General features: G+C 43.1%; 1 protein-coding gene across 1 annotated transcript in view; it reads left to right on the forward strand.

Moving 5' to 3' along the window:
• LOC138638051 (alkaline phosphatase-like) overlaps positions 1 to 21,658 on the forward strand; it is a 170,395-nt gene that overhangs the window by 89,764 nt on the left and 58,973 nt on the right. The window contains exons 7-8 of the mRNA XM_069727021.1: positions 9,041 to 9,110; positions 9,288 to 9,422. Coding sequence (XP_069583122.1) covers positions 9,041 to 9,110; positions 9,288 to 9,422 — 205 coding nt within the window. The remainder of the gene's footprint in view (positions 1 to 9,040; positions 9,111 to 9,287; positions 9,423 to 21,658) is intronic.

The following is a 21,658-nucleotide window of genomic DNA, read 5'->3' on the forward strand; positions in this document are numbered from 1 at the left end:
CGACCTGAAGCCTTTGCATGTTCATCCAGAGCCACAATAGTCCTCCAATATCAAATATAAAGAAACGAATGGCACTCACCAGGCTAATTTTTCAGACTTTATTGCAGCATCTTCTGCGGGAGAATGGGAACAGGGGTGCGTAAATGACGACAATCGTTTCACACAAGTGCGCTTCAACGGGTGTGACCTTTTGAAGCACACTAGCGCGAAACGATCGTTGTCATTCACGCACCCCTGTTCCCATTCTCCCTCGGGAAAATGCTGCAATAAAGTCTGAAAAACTAGCCTGGTGAGTGCCATTCGTTTGTCTATATTTGACATTTTAAAATATAATTTGCAGAAACCAAAATTCCAATTGTTATGAAATGGTGGTTTTGTTTTTACGATATTCAGTGTGCTGTAAAAATGACCTGGCAAAAATTCCAATTTGTTGTGGGTCTCCACTTTTTGAGACGGCTAACTTTTTAATTTTTCCATTAATTGAATTGTTTGAGGGTTTGATTTTGTGATGGTGAGGTGCAGTTTTTATTGGTGTCACATAAATGTTTTGGCTGCTTTTTATTGCATTTTTTGGGGAGAAGTCTGGGGATCAAAAAGTGGCAGTTGTGGAATTTCTCTTTTTATTGCTTTATGCTCTTTACCATATGAGTTAAATGGATTGGACTTTTGCAGGCGCGTATTTGGTGATACCAAATATATGTATTTTCTTACTTTATTTTTAGTTTACGAAAAGGCTGAGATTAAATATTTTATGTTTTGGTATTATGTTATTTTATATTTTTTAAAACATTATTTTAGTAGATCAAGGGGCTTGAGCCTGTGACTGTTTGTACTACATACTGTCAATATAAATATTGTCGTGTATAGCAAGTGGAGTTCATAGGTAACCAAAGATGATAGGGACTTCAGTGGGTGATCTCACAAGACTTGTGCTAAAAGATCCATTGTAACTGGCCTTTTTTGAACAACCATATGTGGCTTATAAATTAAGCACTATGTGAGAAATATGATGAGTATGTGACCCTTACCGCAATAGCGTAATCAATTTTTAACAATAGAAAAAAAGAAAAGTGCTTTCCCAATATTATGTAGCATAAGTAAAACAATAAATGGGAACTTAAAACAGAACATTTAATTCACTAAATAAAATATCAATATTTCAAATTAAGACACAAACAGGAATCTGACTATTATCCACAGGTAGGCAGGTGTAAATGTTACAGAACAGAAGGATATCGCTTATAGGTCATCATATTTCAAGCAACACCTAAGCTAAAAAAGGGTTTTGGGGAGCTAATATCTCAAAGCTGCCTTACATGCAAAAGTGTTTTCCCGATTTCATAAAGATTATGATACATACCATTGCACATATAGAATAGATCCTACAAAAATAGAAGAAAACACTAAAAATAATGAGTCCAAAAAATACCAAGAAAAAACATAGAAATTCCCAAATAAATGGTATCAAACAAGGACAAAATCAATCTGTATAAATTTATTTTTATGAAATTAAAAATAAGTAAAACTGACACAAGACAAGGACATATTAGAATACAAACAATGTATACAAATAAAAAATAGTGCATGAGGAGGGAGGGATATGTCCACTGCAAAAAGAAGAATAATCCCCCTTATCAGGGAAAAACAATATGCCCGAATAAACCAATGATTGTATAATCAAAGTTTGTCCCTATAAATATGCTTCCATAAATTTAATTTCAAGACACTTAATGAATGAACAAAGAATGTTTAATGAAATATTAGAAAAAATACCGTATATACTCGAGTATAAGCTAACCCGAGTATAAGCCAAGACCCCTAATTTTGTCACAAAAAAAACTGGGAAAATGACTCGAGTACAAGCCTAGAGTGGGAACTACAGCAGCTACTGGTAAATTTCAAAAATAAAAAAAGATACCAATAAAAGTAAAATTAATTGAAACATCAGTAGGTTAAGTGTTTTGGAATATCCATATTGAATCAGGAGCCCCATATAATGCTCCATGCAGTTCATGATGGGCCCCATAAGATGCTCCATGCAAAATACGCCCCCTATACAGTAATGATCCATAAAGTTCATGATGGGCCCCATAAGGTGCTCCATACAAAAATATGCTCCATATAATGCTGCACAAAGGTTAATGATGGGCCCATAAGATGCTCCATAGAATAATAGGCTGCATATGCTGCTCCATAAAGGTTGATGGCCCCATAAGATGTTCCACAGAATAATATGCCCCATAAAGGTTGATGGCCCCATAAGATGCTCCAAAGAATAATATGCCACATATGCTGCTCCATAAAGGTTGATGGCCCCATAAGATGCTCCATAGAATAATATGCCTCATAAAGGTTGATGACCCCATAAGATGCTCCATAGAATTGTATGCCCCATAAAGGTTGATGGCCCCATAAGATGCTCCATAGAATAACATGCCCCATATGCTGCTGCTGCAATTAAAAATAAAAAAATTACATACTCACCTCTCGTCGCTGGGGGTGAGGTGTCGATGTCCTGAGCAGGCGGGGACACCGGCGCGCTACGCTATGGTGGCCAGGTGCTGGAGTAGCCGCTGGCTCAGGACCACCGGCACTTGTGATATTCACCTGTCCCCATTCCACCGCCGCACGCCGCTGTGTCTTTCGGGTCTCTGCCGTGACTGTTCAGGCAGAGTGCGCACACTAACCACGTCATCGCACCCTCTGACCTGAATGTCACAGCCAGAGGACGCTGAAGACAGCCTGGCAGTGGAACGGGGACAGTTGAATATCGCATGGCTCACCCTCCCCCGTCATACTCACCCTCCTGGTGCGGTTCCTGTTTCTCCGATGGTCTCCGGCGCGCGCCGGCATCTTGTTCCTGTTGTCAGCGATCACGTGGTACCGCTCATTATAGTGATGAATATGTGCTCCACCCCTATGGGAGTGGAGTCGCATCCATATTTATTACTTTAATGAGCCGTACCACGTGACCGATGAACACAGGAAGAGCTGCGGGTGCCAAGACCATCTGTGAAGCAGGGACAAATGGCCAAAACTCTTTTTAGGTAAATTTTTATTTATTTTTTAATTTTTAAAATAACCACTAATACCACATACAAGGGACAAATACCATCACACCATGGTTGGATTATATATTACCACCATATAGTGATCGAATAATATCACAGACAAGGAACAAATACTACTACACCGTGGCCGGACCACATAGTGGCCAATAATGCCACATACAAGGGACAAATACCGCCACACCAAGACCAGACCACATATACCACCACTGTGAAAGAATAATACCACATAAATGGAACAAGAAATGCCAGACCTTGACCAAAACACATATTACCACCACATAGTGACCGAATACTACAATACTGATCATTAAGAAAAAAAAGACAATACTAATATTACCATAATTGCCATTATACACAGGAGCTCTATATATATATTATACAGTGTCAGTGTGCAGGAAATACATTGATCACCAGTGACATTATACACAGGAGCTCTGTATATCGTGTCAGTGTACAGGTAATACAGTAATCACAGGTGACATTGTACAAAAGAGCTCTGTATACAATATACAGTGCATAGTGCAAGTGTACAGGTAATACACTGACTCAACAGTGACATCTGTTGTTGAAGTCTTTCATCTTCGCTTTTCGTCTTCATCCAGTGCAGAACGCCATCACTTCTATCAACCAGGACTCATCTCTGCAGAAAATGACACAGTTATCTAGAGCAGTGCTTGCAGAGCACATTACTTAATTTTTTCCTAATTTTTTTCTACACTACACCAGATGAAGAATACAAAGCACCATAGTGCTGCCCTGCACAGTAAAAATACCCCCATTGAAAATCGAATCCTCAAAAATAAAATACATCACTGCAGTAATATCCCTTAATTAGCCCCTACAGTAATAATATCACCCATCCTGGCCCCCTTGTGTTTCATTCCTGGCTCCAGCCATATGTTCTCCCATCCTGCCCTCATGTGTGTCCATTCTGCCCCATATGGTGTCCCATCCTACCCGATATGAGCTCCCATCTTGCCACATATGATCTCCCAATCCTGCCCCATATGATCTCCCCATCCTGCCCCATATGATCTCTTCATCCTGCATTATGTATCCCATGATCCTGCCTCATCTGTCCCATGATCCTGCCTCATCTTTCTCCATCTTACCTCATGTGACACATGATCTTGCCTCATCTGTCTTATGATCCTGCCTCATCTTTCTTCATCCTGCCCCATGTGTCCCATGATTCTGCCTCATCTGTCTCATGATCTTGCCCCAGCTGTCCCATGATCCTGCCCCATGTATCTCCATTTTCTCTATTCTGCCTCATGATCCTGATCCATGTGTCTCCATCCTGCCCTCTGTTTCTGTCTCATCGGTCTCCATCCTGCCCCATCTGTCTCCATCCTGCCCCATCTGTCTCCATGCTACCTAATGTGTCCCATGATCTTGCCTAATCTGCCCCCATATTACACTTTCTCCTTACCTTGCCATGGTCCAGCGTAGTCTCCTCCATCTATTTGAAGCACGGACTCGCCGGTGCCTGACAGTGACTTTCCACGCCGGTGACGTGAACACTGACGTCAGCTGCCAGCCTGTGATTGGCTGGCGGCTTTTAACTATTGCCGTGTGGGTCTGCATGGCAATAGATTTTAACTGAATGTGCGTTCGAGGATGCATGTTTAGTTACTGCACCGGCAGGATCCTCCTGCCCCTAGGGCCCGGTGAGCAGAGGAGGGCCCAGTCCAGACCCTCCTCTGTACTTCTGCTCATCGGGCCCCATACACCAGTAACAGCTGTAATGCCCTGATGGTGGCCCTGAGCATGTGACCAGACCTGTCCATTAGACAGCTTTCCCATGTACAATGTTTTTCAGTTGGAAGAGGCCGATACACGAGTCTGATCACATGCTCATCCATCAAATGTCATTTTAAGAATTGGAGAACATACTTGATTAAGATACAGCAGGCAACCCCTTTTAGTAAAAGTGTAATTGTCGTGTAACGCATTAGCATTCCCTGTACAGTTACTTGATTAAAGCATGCTGTTCACCCTGATCTTCAGCTGCATGATGTATAAATCTTCACAAAGCATCCTCTCAGCCTTCTAAGTTACTCTACTTGTTCTAACGTCATCTAAGCAATTAAACTGCTGGGATTGAAGCTAATTCCAGTCACAACGTTTGTGATTTAATCTGAGTCACAAACCCCTTAGATTATCTGCTTTTATTACAATACAAAATAATTTACAAAAAAGACTATTCTGTACAACATTGAATTTGCTACCTTTTTTTTTTTTTTTAACAACCTGCAATATAAAATTATGACGCAGCTTATAAAGAAAAAAAAGAAACATTTTGTCAAAATAGCTGTTTTTGCTCAATCTCCCTCTTAAAAGTAGAATACACAGTTCTAGATAAAAAAAAACATCATCAATAATAAAGCAAAAATATTATAGGTCATACAATATGGCGACCCAAAAATATATTCGGTAGTGTGTATTACAAAGTCCATTGAATGTTTGCTGTTTCAGTAAGACATCTGTGATTTTTCTCAGTTTCATCAGTGTTTTGGGTCAGATTTCTATCAGTGCTTGGTCAGTTTGTCAGTTTTTAACCATTAGCATTTCATTGGAGATTTTTCTCGTATGAAAAAAAGCTTCTTGTTACCGCGTATCTTACAATATGTCCTAAATAAAGCCTAGGAGTTTTATCTTACACCAGTGCTGGCCTTTTTCCTGAATTATACAGGGTGATTCACTCCCTAATTTTCCTGGATAAATTGCTATAACTTCTAAAAGAGATGATCTATTGTACTGAAATCTGGACTGCATATACTTTGGTTCATGGGAAACTGATGTTTTAAGGCAGGTGTTGAAAATGTTCACCATTTGCATCCAAGCACTCCTGCACACGCAGGGGCGTAGCTAGAGCTTTTGCCGCCCGGGGCTGCTCCCGAGTTTGGCGCCCCCCCCTCGGATCAATACACACAAAGGTTACCAAAAATAGGACAACACGCATGATCGGAACTGCAAAAAAAAAAACAAGTTCTGCTTACCTGACCGCGCTCCTGCTCTCTCCACGCAGCTGAAGCGTGCACTCGCCGGCGACTGACAATGACGTCAACATTGCCCCAGTGTCTCCAGCAATCATCTGCCCCAGTGTGTCCTCCAGCATTGCCCCCAGTGTGTCCAGCAATCTGTCCCAGTGTCTCCAGCATTGCCCCAGTGTCTCCAGCAATCTGCCCCAGTGTCTCCAGCAATCTGCCCCAGTGTCTTCAGCATTGCCCCCAGACAGTGTGTCCAGCAATCTGCCCCAGTGTGTCCAGCATTGCCCCAGTGTGTCCTCCAGCATTGCCCCCAGTGTGTCCAGCAATCTGCCCCAGTGTCTCCAGCATTGCCCCAGTGTCTCCAGCATTGCCCCAGTGTCTCCAGCATTGCCCCAGTGTGTCCACCGTTAGCTTATCAAAAAAAAACCAAACAAACAGAGTCTCCTCACCTGACCAGCGCTCCATGCGGCGAGCTCCCTCCAGCAGCGCACACTCGCCGGCGACTGACAATGACGTCAGAAGCCGGCGACGTGTGTGCTGCGGCTGACTTCAGCTGCCTGCCTCCAAATGGCTGGTGGCTGTTGTTAACTATTGACGTGCGGGCGCGGACCCGCACGTCAATAGCGTTAAACAGCTGCAGCGCCGGCCGCGGTTTTAGAGGGCCCCGGGCGAAAGAGTCTCAGTGGGCCCCCCCTTTAACACATAGCATGATTCATGATGCAGATACAGCAGAGAAATATAGCATAGCCACATAGCATATAACACAGCCCACGTAGCACATAACACAGCCCACATAGCATATAGCATAGCCACGTAGTGTATAACACAGCCCACGCAGTATATAACACAGCCCACATAGCGTATAGCACAGCCACATAGTATATACCACAGCCACGTAGTATATTGCACAGCCCACATAGCATATAACACAGCCACGTAGTATATTGCACAGCCCACGTAGTATATTGCCCAGCCACGTAGTATATTGCCCAGCCACATAGTATATTGCCCAGCCACGTAGTATATTGCCCAGTCACGTAGTATATTGCCCAGCCACGTAGTATATTGCCCAGCCACGTAGTATATTGCCCAGTGACGGAGTATACAGCACAGAGTCACGTAGTATACAGACTTAAAATAAAAAATAAACATATACTCACCCTCCGATGAAGTTCTGGCCCTGTACCGCACGAGGCAGCTTCCGGTCCCAGGGTTGGTATGAGCGCAGGACCTGTGATGACGTTGCGGTCACATGACCGTGACGTCATGGCAGGTCCTTCTCACATACCATCCTTGGCACCGGAAGCTGCCGCTTGCATGGAGCGGGCACTGGAGCGTGGCGAAGAGCGGGAAAGGCGATGGAGGGTGAGTATAGCAGGTTTTTTGTTTTTTTATTATTTTTAACATGACATATTTTTACTATTGATGCTGCATAGGCAGCATCAATAGAAAATAGTTGGGGACACACAGGGTTAATAGCAGCGGTAACGGAGTGCGTTACACCACGGCCCGTTACTGCTGCTATTAACCCTGTGTGAGTGGTGACTGGAGGGGATTATGGAGCGGGCACTGATTGTGGGGAGGAAGGAGTGGGCGCCGGGCACTGACTGCAGCGGAGGGACTAATCGGACTGCGCTCATCGCTGATTGGTCGCGGCAGCCATGACAGGCAGCTGCCGAGACCAATCAGCGACGACAGACAGAGGCTGCGACCAACGAATATCCGTGAAAGAAAGAAAGACAGAAGGACAGACAGAAAGACGGAAGTGTGACCCTTAGACAATGATGCAATATATATATATATATATATATATATATATATATATATATATATATATATAAACTTCTCACCTGTGTCTTGCCTCTCTGTTGTGTTTTCTGTCTCTCACAGTCACATCTTTTCTGTCTCCCGCTCCGATTTTCATATTTCCTTCTGCCTCTTCTTCCTGCTTGTCCGTGGCTCCGCCCCCGACATTTAGCCCTGCCCCTCCATGGCTCTTCACAGTGTGAGAGCTGTGACGCTGCTGGAGGGGAGGGATCGGAGCTTCTGCTTCTGACTGCAGGTGCGGGGGTGAGTCACAGCGTGTGTGACTGTGTGCCCCCGCTACACTGCAGCCAGCAACTCTGCACGGCCGCACGCACTGCCAGCGCTCTGCTCCAGTCCTCACTATGCAGGGCAGGGAGGAAGGAGCAGAGAATGAGTGCGCGCAGCCGCGCTGATACCCGCCCCCCGCATTGTGCCGCCCAGGGCGGCCCGGCCCCCCCCGCACCTCCTTCCTACGCCACTGTGCACACGCTGTTCCATATTGTTAAATGTATTCCACCGGATGTCTGGGGTCATAGCCTGAATTTCTTTCTGTATGTTCTCTCGATATGCCTATAATATTAATTTGTTGTTACTGTACACCAGAACTTTAAAATGGCTCCAAATGAAACATCCCCCATTATGCCTATCCAGTAATGTTCCTTTGCATTCTAGCTTATTCACCAATGAGAGAATATACGGTATGGACGGCGAATTTCAACTTCCAAATTTCTTTAGAAACTCACTTTGGTACCTGTTTAAGGGCTTTGTTTTCCAATAAGTTTTCACAAAGAAACATGCTCCTCCAAAACTATATCTGTACATTGCTAACAAATAAAGAAGGAATTCGGCAGGAGTAAAATGCAAGCACATAAAATACCGAATCGCAGAAAGGCGTCCAACAAGGGAATCTTGTAGTGGAGACCAACGGCAGGGTGACAGGTCGGCTCGACCACTCGGCACGAGGATGTTTCATGTCGCTGTTGCCGAGATTCTTTGCGCTCTCATTTCTCATGAAACAAAGTATGTACAGTCCAAATTTCAGTACAATAGATTGTCTCTTTTAGAAGTTACAGCAATTTTTCCAGGTAAAGTAGCGAGGGAATCACCCTGTACTTAATACGTTTTCCAATCATTTTGAACTGCATGTATTTCTTGATTTTTTTTTTTCAGGGTTCTAAATATGTCTGGAACAAAGAGCAGTTTGAAGCTGTTACTGAAAGTAACACTGATTATCTTATGGGTAAGGCTCTTTTTTAACAACTATAATATTTAAATGGGACTTTGTAACATCTATGGTAAGTCTTCATCTTATTCAGATGTCAAGCAAAAAATGATAGCATTCTCTCATTACTTGAGATTGAGATACCAACTGATCATTACAAACGTACTTATTATCGTGTTTGTTTTAATTGTTTAGGTCTTTTTGAACCAAAAGACATGAAGTATGAGTTAAACCGAGACAAAACCATGGACCCAACCCTTGCAGAAATGACAGAGAAGGCCATTAAGATTCTAAGCAAGAATCCAAAAGGGTTTTTCCTATTTGTTGAAGATAAGTATATTCTACTTTGCGGCATTACAAATATTGGATGACATGAATAACAGATTTGAGGGGTTTCAGAGCATTTTTAACACTTTCCAAATAAATGCAAAAATGTGTAGGTGCATGTTCACACTTTCGCCATTTAGCAAACAAAATCTGACATTAAAACAAAATGAGCAAATACCCTGTAGTAATTAAATCAATAGCACATGCAAATAACAAATGGTACTTAGTTAACACTATTTTGATAAAAAAAAGCGTAAGAGCCCCCCCCACCACGACAAAGTGTACCCAAACAGGACGGTCCTATCTCTTCTATTAAATCTCTCTGTGTCAGCAGACCTCAAAATAGATATGGACAGGGCAGGATCCAGGCCAGACTGTTCAGGTACCTACTCATGGAAAGCTATATAAACAAAATGCCCAGCTCAAAGAAGGGGGAGACACAACCCTGTTTGTTCAGAATATTTTGAAGTCTGTTGACATATGGAGAGGGTTAATACTTGAGCTAGCACTGTACGTGTCAGGAACACTGCACTGCACTTGCTAACTGAGCCAGTGCGCGTGTTCTGAGTAAACAAGCTATGCCCAAAGATACCTGTGGAGCAGGGCAGCAGCAATAAAGATGCGTGCTTCAGACAAACAGGACCTTAAGCACGTGACTTCTGGGGGTGTAGCCTAACTCTGGAGAGCTAGGAGGAGAAGGAAAACTTCTAGAAGGATAACCACGGGACAAAGTTATCAAGGGGCAAAGACAAAATGGATAGTCAGAACTTAGCCAAGGGATCTGTTATGACCTGGTGGTTAGGAGCACCAAGAATGACCTGATGGTTAAACTCACAGGACAAGCTCTGGGAAGTGGGAACTTTGCTGACCGCAATCCCTAATCCTATCACACACACTAGAAATAGCCGTGGAGCGTACCTAATAGGCCTAGACGCCTCGGCACAACCTAAGAACTAGCTAGCCCTAGAGATAGAAAATAAAGCCTACCTTGCCTCAGGGAAATTTCCCTAAAGGAAAAGGCAGCCCCCCACAAATATTAACTGTGAGTTAAGATGAAAGTCACAAACACAGAAATGAAACAGGTTTAGCATAGGGAGGCCAGACTAACTAAATAGACAGAGGATAGGAAAGGTATCTTTGCGGTCAGCACAAAAACTACAAAAGACCACGCAGAGTGTGCAAAAAGACCCCCGCACCGACTCACGGTGCGGAGGCGCCACCCTGCATCCCAGAGCCTCCAGCTAGCAAGACAAAATCATGAAAGCAAGCTGGACTAGAAAACCATGAACAGAAAATAACAAACGGGGACTTAGCTTCTTGCCGGAAGAGACAGGTCTCCAGTAAGATCCAAGAGTGAACTGAACCAGCACAGGAACATTGACAGCTGGCATGGAGTAACGATCTGAGTGGAGTTAAATAGAGCAGCCAACCAAAGGATAAACCACGTCACCTGTGTAAGGAACCTCAGAAGCAGCAGCTTCACTCACAGCCACCAGAGGGAGTCCATGGACAGAACTCGCCGAAGTACCATTCACGACCACAGGAGGGAGTTCAACAACAGAATTAACAACAGTACCCCCCCCTTGAGGAGGGGTCACCGAACCCTCACCAGAGCCCCCAGGCCGATCAGGATGAGCCAAATGAAAGGCAAGAACTAGATCAGCAGCATGAACATCAGAGGCAAAAACCCAGGAATTATCTTCCTGACCATAACCCTTCCACTTGACCAGGTACTGGAGTTTCCGTCTCGAAACACGAGAATCCAAAATCTTCTCCACCACATACTCCAACTCCCCCTCGACCAACACCGGGGCAGGAGGATCAACGGAGGGAACCATAGGCGCCACGTATCTCCGCAACAACGACCTATGGAACACATTATGGATGGCAAAAGAAGCTGGAAGGTCCAAACGAAATGACACAGGATTAAGAACTTCAGAAATCTTATATGGCCCAATGAAATGAGGCTTAAACTTAGGAGAGGAAACCTTCATAGGAACATGACGAGATGACAACCAAACCAAATCCCCAACACAAAGTCGGGGACCAACACAGCGCCGGCGGTTAGTGAAACGTTGAGCCTTCTCCTGGGACAATGTCAAATTGTCCACCACATGAGTCCAAATCTGCTGCAACCTGTTCACCACCATATCCACACCAGGACAGTCCGAAGGCTCAACCTGCCCTGAAGAGAAACGAGGATGGAAACCAGAATTACAGAAAAAAGGTGAAACTAAAGTAGCCGAGCTGGCCCGATTATTAAGGGCGAACTCAGCCAAAGGCAAGAAGGACACCCAATCATCCTGATCAGCAGAAACAAAGCATCTCAGATATGTTTCCAAAGTCTGATTAGTTCTTTCGGTTTGGCCATTAGTCTGAGGATGGAAAGCCGAAGAAAAAGAAAAATCAATGCCCATCTTAGGACCGCCAAAACCTCGAAACAAACTGGGAACCTCTGTCCGAGACGATGTTATCTGGAATGCCATGCAAACGAACCACATGCTGGAAAAACAATGGCACCAAATCAGAGGAGGAAGGCAATTTAGACAAGGTTACCAAATGGACCATCTTAGAGAAGCGATCACAAATCACCCAAATGACCGACATCCTTTGAGAAACAGGGAGATCAGAAATAAAATCCATGGAAATATGCGTCCAGGGCCTCTTCGGGACCGGCAAGGGCAAAAGCAACCCACTGGCACGAGAACAGCAGGGCTTAGCCCGAGCACAAGTCCCACAGAACTGCATAAAAGAACGCACCTCCCGTGACAAAGAAGGCCAACAAAAGGATCTAGCCACCAAATCTCTGGTACCAAAGATTCCAGGATGACCAGCCAACACCGAACAATGAACTTCAGAGATAATTCTACTAGTCCATCTATCAGGGACAAACAGTCTCTCCACTGGACAACGGTCAGGTCTATCAGCCTGAAACTTCTGCAGCACGCGCCGCAAATCAGGGGAGATGGCAGACAAAATTACCCCCTCTTTAAGAATACCCGCCGGCTCCGGAACACCCAGAGAGTCAGGCACAAAACTCCTTGACAGGGCATCAGCCTTCACATTCTTAGATCCCTAAAGGTATGAAACCACAAAATCAAAACGGGAGAAAAAAACGACCATCGAGCCTGTCTAGGATTCAACCGTTTGGCAGACTCGAGATAAGTCAAATTCTTGTGATCCGTCAAGACCACCACGCGATGTTTAGCTCCTTCAAGCCAATGTCGCCACTCCTCGAATGCCCACTTCATGGCCAACAACTCTCGATTGCCAACATCATAATTGCGCTCAGCAGGCGAGAATTTTCTAGAAAAGAAGGCACAGGGTTTCATCACCGAGCCATCAGAACTTCTTTGCGACAAAACAGCCCCTGCTCCAATCTCAGAAGCATCAACCTCGACCTGAAACGGGAGTGAAACATCTGGCTGGCACAACACAGGGGCAGAAGAAAAACGATGCTTCAACTCCTGAAAAGCCTCTACAGCCGCAGAGGACCAATTGACCACATCAGCACCTTTCTTGGTCAAATCAGTCAACGGTTTAGCAATACTAGAAAAATTAGCGATGAAGCGACGGTAAAAATTAGCAAAGCCCAGGAACTTCTGCAGGCTCTTCACAGATGTCGGCTGAGTCCAATCGTAAATGGCCTGAACTTTAACAGGGTCCATCTCGATAGTAGAAGGGGAAAAAATGAAACCCAAAAATGAAACCTTCTGAACTCCAAAGAGACACTTTGACCCCTTCACAAACAAGGAATTCGCACGAAGGACCTGGAACACCATTCTGACCTGCTTCACATGAGACTCCCAATCATCCGAAAAGACCAAAATGTCATCCAAATATACAATCATGAATCCATCCAGGTACTCTCGAAAGATGTCATGCATAAAGGACTGAAACACAGATGGAGCATTAGAAAGCCCGAATGGCATAACCAGGTACTCAAAATGGCCCTCGGGCGTATTAAATGCTGTTTTCCATTCATCGCCCTGTTTAATTCGCACAAGATTATATGCTCCACGAAGATCTATCTTGGTGAACCAACTAGCCCCCTTAATCCGAGCAAACAAATCAGACAGCAGCGGCAAAGGATACTGAAATTTGACTGTGATCTTATTAAGAAGGCGGTAATCAATACAAGGTCTGAAAGAGCCATCCTTCTTGGCCACAAAAAAGAACCCTGCTCCCAATGGTGAGCGAATATGACCCTTCTCCAAGGACTCCTTTACGTAACTCCGCATAGCGGCGTGTTCTGGCACCGATAAATTGAACAGTCGACCCTTAGGAAACTTACTACCAGGAATCAAATCAATAGCACAATCACAATCCCTATGAGGAGGTAAGGCACCGGATTTGGGCTCATCAAATACATCCCGGTAATCCGACAAAAACTCAGGGACTTCAGAAGGAGTGGAAGACGAAATTGACAGCAATGGAACATCACCATGTACCCCTTGACAACCCCAGCTGGACACAGACATTGATTTCCAATCCAATACTGGGTTGTGTGTTGTGAATTCTGTGGCAGAGCTCCCTCCTGTGGTCACAAGTGGTACTTCGGCTGGTTCTCTCTGTGAGCTTCCGTTGGTGGAGGAAAGTGGTACTGCGGCTTCTGAGTTTCCTTCCTCAGGTGATGTGGTGAAGTCATTAGGTGCTGCTCTATTTAACTCCACCTAGTGCTTTGATCCTGCCCTCCAGTCAATGTTCTAGTATTGGACCTGTTTCCTCCTGGATCGTTCCTGTGGCCTGCTGCTCTGCATAGCTAAGTTCCTCTTTGCTATTTGTTTGCTGTTTTTTTCTGTCCAGCTTGTCAATTTGTTTTTTACTGCTTGCTGGAAGCTCTGGGACGCAGAGGGTGTACCTCCGTGCCGTTAGTTCGGTATGGAGGGTCTTTTTGCCCCCTTTGCGTGGTTTTTGTAGGGTTTTGTGTTGACCGCAAAGTTACCTTTCCTATCCTCGCTCTGTTCAGAAAGTTGGGCCTCACTTTGCTAAATCTATTTCATCTCTACGTTTGTCTTTTCATCTTAACTCACAGTCATTATATGTGGGGGCTGCCTTTTCCTTTGGGGTATTTCTCTGAGGCAAGGTAGGCTTATTTTCTATCTTCAGGCTAGCTAGTTTCTCAGGCCGTGCCGAGTTGCATAGGGAGCGTTAGGCACAATCCACGGCTGCCTTTAGTGTGGTTGGAGAGGATTAGGGATTGCGGTCAACAGAGTTCCCACGTCTCAGAGCTCGTTCTTGTTTTTTGGGTTATTGCCAGGTCACTGTATGTGCGCTGACCTCTATGTCCATTGTGGTACTGAATTACCTTTCATAACAGTACTGGAGGCCCAAAGTACTAATGATTCCCAATAGAGGGAAAAAAGAAGTTCTGAGACCATTTTTTTTTCTTTGCACTGTGTTTTGCCTTTTTTTTCCCCTAGACATTTGGGTGGTTCAGGACACAGGTGTAGCAATGGACATTAAAGGTCTGTCTTCATGTGTGGATCAGCTCACGGCAAGAGTACAAAGTATTCAAGACTTTGTGGTTCAGAATTCTATGTTAGAACCGAGAATTCCTATTCCTGATTTGTTTTTTGGAGATAGAACTAAATTTCTGAGTTTCAAAAATAATTGTAAACTATTTCTGGCTTTGAAACCTCGCTCCTCTGGTGACCCAGTTCAACAAGTTAGGATCGTTATTTCTTTTTTGTGTGGCGACCCTCAGGACTGGGCATTTTCTCTTGCGTCAGGAGATCCTGCATTAAGTAATATCGATGCATTTTTCCTGGCGCTCGGATTGCTGTACGATGAGCCTAATTCTGTGGATCAGGCAGAGAAGAATTTGCTGGCTCTGTGTCAGGGTCAGGATGAAATAGAGGTATATTGTCAGAAATTTAGAAAGTGGTCCGTACTCACTCAGTGGAATGAAGGTGCGCTCGCAGCTATTTTCAGAAAAGGTCTCTCTGAAGCCCTTAAGGATGTCATGGTGGGATTTCCTATGCCTGCTGGTCTGAATGAGTCTATGTCTTTGGCCATTCAGATCGGTCGACGCTTGCGCGAGTGTAAATCTGTGCACCATTTGGCGGTATTACCTGAGCTTAAACCTGAGCCTATGCAGTGCGATAGGACTTTGACCAGAGTTGAACGGCAAGAACACAGACGTCTGAATGGGCTGTGTTTCTACTGTGGTGATTCCACTCATGCTATCTCTGATTGTCCTAAACGCACTAAGCGGTTCGCTAGGTCTGCCACCATTACCAAAATTTCTTCTGTCTGTTACCTTGATCTGCTCTTTGTCATCGTATTCTGTCATGGCATTTGTGGACTCAGGCGCTGCTCTGAATTTGATGGACTTGGAGTATGCTAGGCGTTGTGGGTTTTTCTTGGAGCCCTTGCAGTGTCCTATTCCATTGAGAGGAATTGATGCTACGCCTTTGGCTGTTCTACCCTGTATGCACACATGGATTTTTCCTCTCTGAACCCTGTTCACACAGGTTATATACAGATGATCAGGTTTTTAAATACATCAGATAGGGATTGCATACATTAGTTAGGACTGCTCTGATAAGGGTATACCGTGAAGATTGGTAGAGCAGCTTAGTATACATTTTTTGCAAAAAACGTATCAACCAAATACCCTGTTTTTTACATCTTTTACTAGCACTTGCGGATTACTGCAACATTTTTTCAAACTGAGTGTTTTTGGTTTTACTATTCTCTTTTGTGTCTTCAGGTTTCTTGGTGGTGTGTGAACATGATCATACAGACTTGTTCACTGTGCAAGTAGCCCATGTGTTCCTGTTTCCATAATTGTTCTCTTGTGTCTACAAGACTGGGGAGTTCCACCACTCCTCTTGGGCTATCTGCACAAAAGCTGTTCTACCCTGTATGCACACATGGATTTTTCCTCTCTGAACCCTGTTCACACAGGTTATATACAGATGATCAGGTTTTTAAATACATCAGATAGGGATTGCATACATTAGTTAGGACTGCTCTGATAAGGGTATACCGTGAAGATTGGTAGAGCAGCTTAGTATACATTTTTTGCAAAAAACGTATCAACCAAATACCCTGTTTTTTACATCTTTTACTAGCACTTGCGGATTACTGCAACATTTTTTCAAACTGAGTGTTTTTGGTTTTACTATTCTCTTTTGTGTCTTCAGGTTTCTTGGTGGTGTGTGAACATGATCATACAGACTTGTTCACTGTGCAAGTAGCCCATGTGTTCCTGTTTCCATAATTGTTCTCTTGTGTCTACAAGACTGGGGAGTTCCACCACTCCTCTTGGGCTATCTGCACAAAAGCTGTTCTACCCTGTATGCACACATGGATTTTTCCTCTCTGAACCCTGTTCACACAGGTTATATACAGATGATCAGGTTTTTAAATACATCAGATAGGGATTGCATACATTAGTTAGGACTGCTCTGATAAGGGTATACCGTGAAGATTGGTAGAGCAGCTTAGTATACATTTTTTGCAAAAAACGTATCAACCAAATACCCTGTTTTTTACATCTTTTACTAGCACTTGCGGATTACTGCAACATTTTTTCAAACTGAGTGTTTTTGGTTTTACTATTCTCTTTTGTGTCTTCAGGTTTCTTGGTGGTGTGTGAACATGATCATACAGACTTGTTCACTGTGCAAGTAGCCCATGTGTTCCTGTTTCCATAATTGTTCTCTTGTGTCTACAAGACTGGGGAGTTCCACCACTCCTCTTGGGCTATCTGCACAAAAGCTGTTCTACCCTGTATGCACACATGGATCTTTCCTCTCTGAACCCTGTTCACACAGGTTATATACAGATGATCAGGTTTTTAAATACATCAGATAGGGATTGCATACATTAGTTAGGACTGCTCTGATAAGGGTATACCGTGAAGATTGGTAGAGCAGCTTAGTATACATTTTTTGCAAAAAACGTATCAACCAAATACCCTGTTTTTTACATCTTTTACTAGCACTTGCGGATTACTGCAACATTTTTTCAAACTGAGTGTTTTTGGTTTTACTATTCTCTTTTGTGTCTTCAGGTTTCTTGGTGGTGTGTGAACATGATCATACAGACTTGTTCACTGTGCAAGTAGCCCATGTGTTCCTGTTTCCATAATTGTTCTCTTGTGTCTACAAGACTGGGGAGTTCCACCACTCCTCTTGGGCTATCTGCACAAAAGCTGTTCTACCCTGTATGCACACATGGATTTTTCCTCTCTGAACCCTGTTCACACAGGTTATATACAGATGATCAGGTTTTTAAATACATCAGATAGGGATTGCATACATTAGTTAGGACTGCTCTGATAAGGGTATACCGTGAAGATTGGTAGAGCAGCTTAGTATACATTTTTTGCAAAAAACGTATCAACCAAATACCCTGTTTTTTACATCTTTTACTAGCACTTGCGGATTACTGCAACATTTTCTCAAACTGAGTGTTTTTGGTTTTACTATTCTCTTTTGTGTCTTCAGGTTTCTTGGTGGTGTGTGAACATGATCATACAGACTTGTTCACTGTGCAAGTAGCCCATGTGTTCCTGTTTCCATAATTGTTCTCTTGTGTCTACAAGACTGGGGAGTTCCACCACTCCTCTTGGGCTATCTGCACAAAAGCTGTTCTACCCTGTATGCACACATGGATTTTTCCTCTCTGAACCCTGTTCACACAGGTTATATACAGATGATCAGGTTTTTAAATACATCAGATAGGGATTGCATACATTAGTTAGGACTGCTCTGATAAGGGTATACCGTGAAGATTGGTAGAGCAGCTTAGTATACATTTTTTGCAAAAAACGTATCAACCAAATACCCTGTTTTTTACATCTTTTACTAGCACTTGCGGATTACTGCAACATTTTTTCAAACTGAGTGTTTTTGGTTTTACTATTCTCTTTTGTGTCTTCAGGTTTCTTGGTGGTGTGTGAACATGATCATACAGACTTGTTCACTGTGCAAGTAGCCCATGTGTTCCTGTTTCCATAATTGTTCTCTTGTGTCTACAAGACTGGGGAGTTCCACCACTCCTCTTGGGCTATCTGCACAAAAGCTGTTCTACCCTGTATGCACACATGGATTTTTCCTCTCTGAACCCTGTTCACACAGGTTATATACAGATGATCAGGTTTTTAAATACATCAGATAGGGATTGCATACATTAGTTAGGACTGCTCTGATAAGGGTATACCGTGAAGATTGGTAGAGCAGCTTAGTATACATTTTTTGCAAAAAACGTATCAACCAAATACCCTGTTTTTTACATCTTTTACTAGCACTTGCGGATTACTGCAACATTTTTTCAAACTGAGTGTTTTTGGTTTTACTATTCTCTTTTGTGTCTTCAGGTTTCTTGGTGGTGTGTGAACATGATCATACAGACTTGTTCACTGTGCAAGTAGCCCATGTGTTCCTGTTTCCATAATTGTTCTCTTGTGTCTACAAGACTGGGGAGTTCCACCACTCCTCTTGGGCTATCTGCACAAAAGCTGTTCTACCCTGTATGCACACATGGATTTTTCCTCTCTGAACCCTGTTCACACAGGTTATATACAGATGATCAGGTTTTTAAATACATCAGATAGGGATTGCATACATTAGTTAGGACTGCTCTGATAAGGGTATACCGTGAAGATTGGTAGAGCAGCTTAGTATACATTTTTTGCAAAAAACGTATCAACCAAATACCCTGTTTTTTACATCTTTTACTAGCACTTGCGGATTACTGCAACATTTTTTCAAACTGAGTGTTTTTGGTTTTACTATTCTCTTTTGTGTCTTCAGGTTTCTTGGTGGTGTGTGAACATGATCATACAGACTTGTTCACTGTGCAAGTAGCCCATGTGTTCCTGTTTCCATAATTGTTCTCTTGTGTCTACAAGACTGGGGAGTTCCACCACTCCTCTTGGGCTATCTGCACAAAAGCTGTTCTACCCTGTATGCACACATGGATTTTTCCTCTCTGAACCCTGTTCACACAGGTTATATACAGATGATCAGGTTTTTAAATACATCAGATAGGGATTGCATACATTAGTTAGGACTGCTCTGATAAGGGTATACCGTGAAGATTGGTAGAGCAGCTTAGTATACATTTTTTGCAAAAAACGTATCAACCAAATACCCTGTTTTTTACATCTTTTACTAGCACTTGCGGATTACTGCAACATTTTTTCAAACTGAGTGTTTTTGGTTTTACTATTCTCTTTTGTGTCTTCAGGTTTCTTGGTGGTGTGTGAACATGATCATACAGACTTGTTCACTGTGCAAGTAGCCCATGTGTTCCTGTTTCCATAATTGTTCTCTTGTGTCTACAAGACTGGGGAGTTCCACCACTCCTCTTGGGCTATCTGCACAAAAGCTGTTCTACCCTGTATGCACACATGGATTTTTCCTCTCTGAACCCTGTTCACACAGGTTATATACAGATGATCAGGTTTTTAAATACATCAGATAGGGATTGCATACATTAGTTAGGACTGCTCTGATAAGGGTATACCGTGAAGATTGGTAGAGCAGCTTAGTATACATTTTTTGCAAAAAACGTATCAACCAAATACCCTGTTTTTTACATCTTTTACTAGCACTTGCGGATTACTGCAACATTTTTTCAAACTGAGTGTTTTTGGTTTTACTATTCTCTTTTGTGTCTTCAGGTTTCTTGGTGGTGTGTGAACATGATCATACAGACTTGTTCACTGTGCAAGTAGCCCATGTGTTCCTGTTTCCATAATTGTTCTCTTGTGTCTACAAGACTGGGGAGTTCCACCACTCCTCTTGGGCTATCTGCACAAAAGCTGTTCTACCCTGTATGCACACATGGATTTTTCCTCTCTGAACCCTGTTCACACAGGTTATATACAGATGATCAGGTTTTTAAATACATCAGATAGGGATTGCATACATTAGTTAGGACTGCTCTGATAAGGGTATACCGTGAAGATTGGTAGAGCAGCTTAGTATACATTTTTTGCAAAAAACGTATCAACCAAATACCCTGTTTTTTACATCTTTTACTAGCACTTGCGGATTACTGCAACATTTTTTCAAACTGAGTGTTTTTGGTTTTACTATTCTCTTTTGTGTCTTCAGGTTTCTTGGTGGTGTGTGAACATGATCATACAGACTTGTTCACTGTGCAAGTAGCCCATGTGTTCCTGTTTCCATAATTGTTCTCTTGTGTCTACAAGACTGGGGAGTTCCACCACTCCTCTTGGGCTATCTGCACAAAAGCTGTTCTACCCTGTATGCACACATGGATTTTTCCTCTCTGAACCCTGTTCACACAGGTTATATACAGATGATCAGGTTTTTAAATACATCAGATAGGGATTGCATACATTAGTTAGGACTGCTCTGATAAGGGTATACCGTGAAGATTGGTAGAGCAGCTTAGTATACATTTTTTGCAAAAAACGTATCAACCAAATACCCTGTTTTTTACATCTTTTACTAGCACTTGCGGATTACTGCAACATTTTTTCAAACTGAGTGTTTTTGGTTTTACTATTCTCTTTTGTGTCTTCAGGTTTCTTGGTGGTGTGTGAACATGATCATACAGACTTGTTCACTGTGCAAGTAGCCCATGTGTTCCTGTTTCCATAATTGTTCTCTTGTGTCTACAAGACTGGGGAGTTCCACCACTCCTCTTGGGCTATCTGCACAAAAGCTGTTCTACCCTGTATGCACACATGGATTTTTCCTCTCTGAACCCTGTTCACACAGGTTATATACAGATGATCAGGTTTTTAAATACATCAGATAGGGATTGCATACATTAGTTAGGACTGCTCTGATAAGGGTATACCGTGAAGATTGGTAGAGCAGCTTAGTATACATTTTTTGCAAAAAACGTATCAACCAAATACCCTGTTTTTTACATCTTTTACTAGCACTTGCGGATTACTGCAACATTTTTTCAAACTGAGTGTTTTTGGTTTTACTATTCTCTTTTGTGTCTTCAGGTTTCTTGGTGGTGTGTGAACATGATCATACAGACTTGTTCACTGTGCAAGTAGCCCATGTGTTCCTGTTTCCATAATTGTTCTCTTGTGTCTACAAGACTGGGGAGTTCCACCACTCCTCTTGGGCTATCTGCACAAAAGCTGTTCTACCCTGTATGCACACATGGATTTTTCCTCTCTGAACCCTGTTCACACAGGTTATATACAGATGATCAGGTTTTTAAATACATCAGATAGGGATTGCATACATTAGTTAGGACTGCTCTGATAAGGGTATACCGTGAAGATTGGT

This window comes from Ranitomeya imitator, chromosome 5, assembly GCF_032444005.1.
Source record: "Ranitomeya imitator isolate aRanImi1 chromosome 5, aRanImi1.pri, whole genome shotgun sequence".
Classification (NCBI taxonomy): Eukaryota; Metazoa; Chordata; class Amphibia; order Anura; family Dendrobatidae; genus Ranitomeya; species Ranitomeya imitator.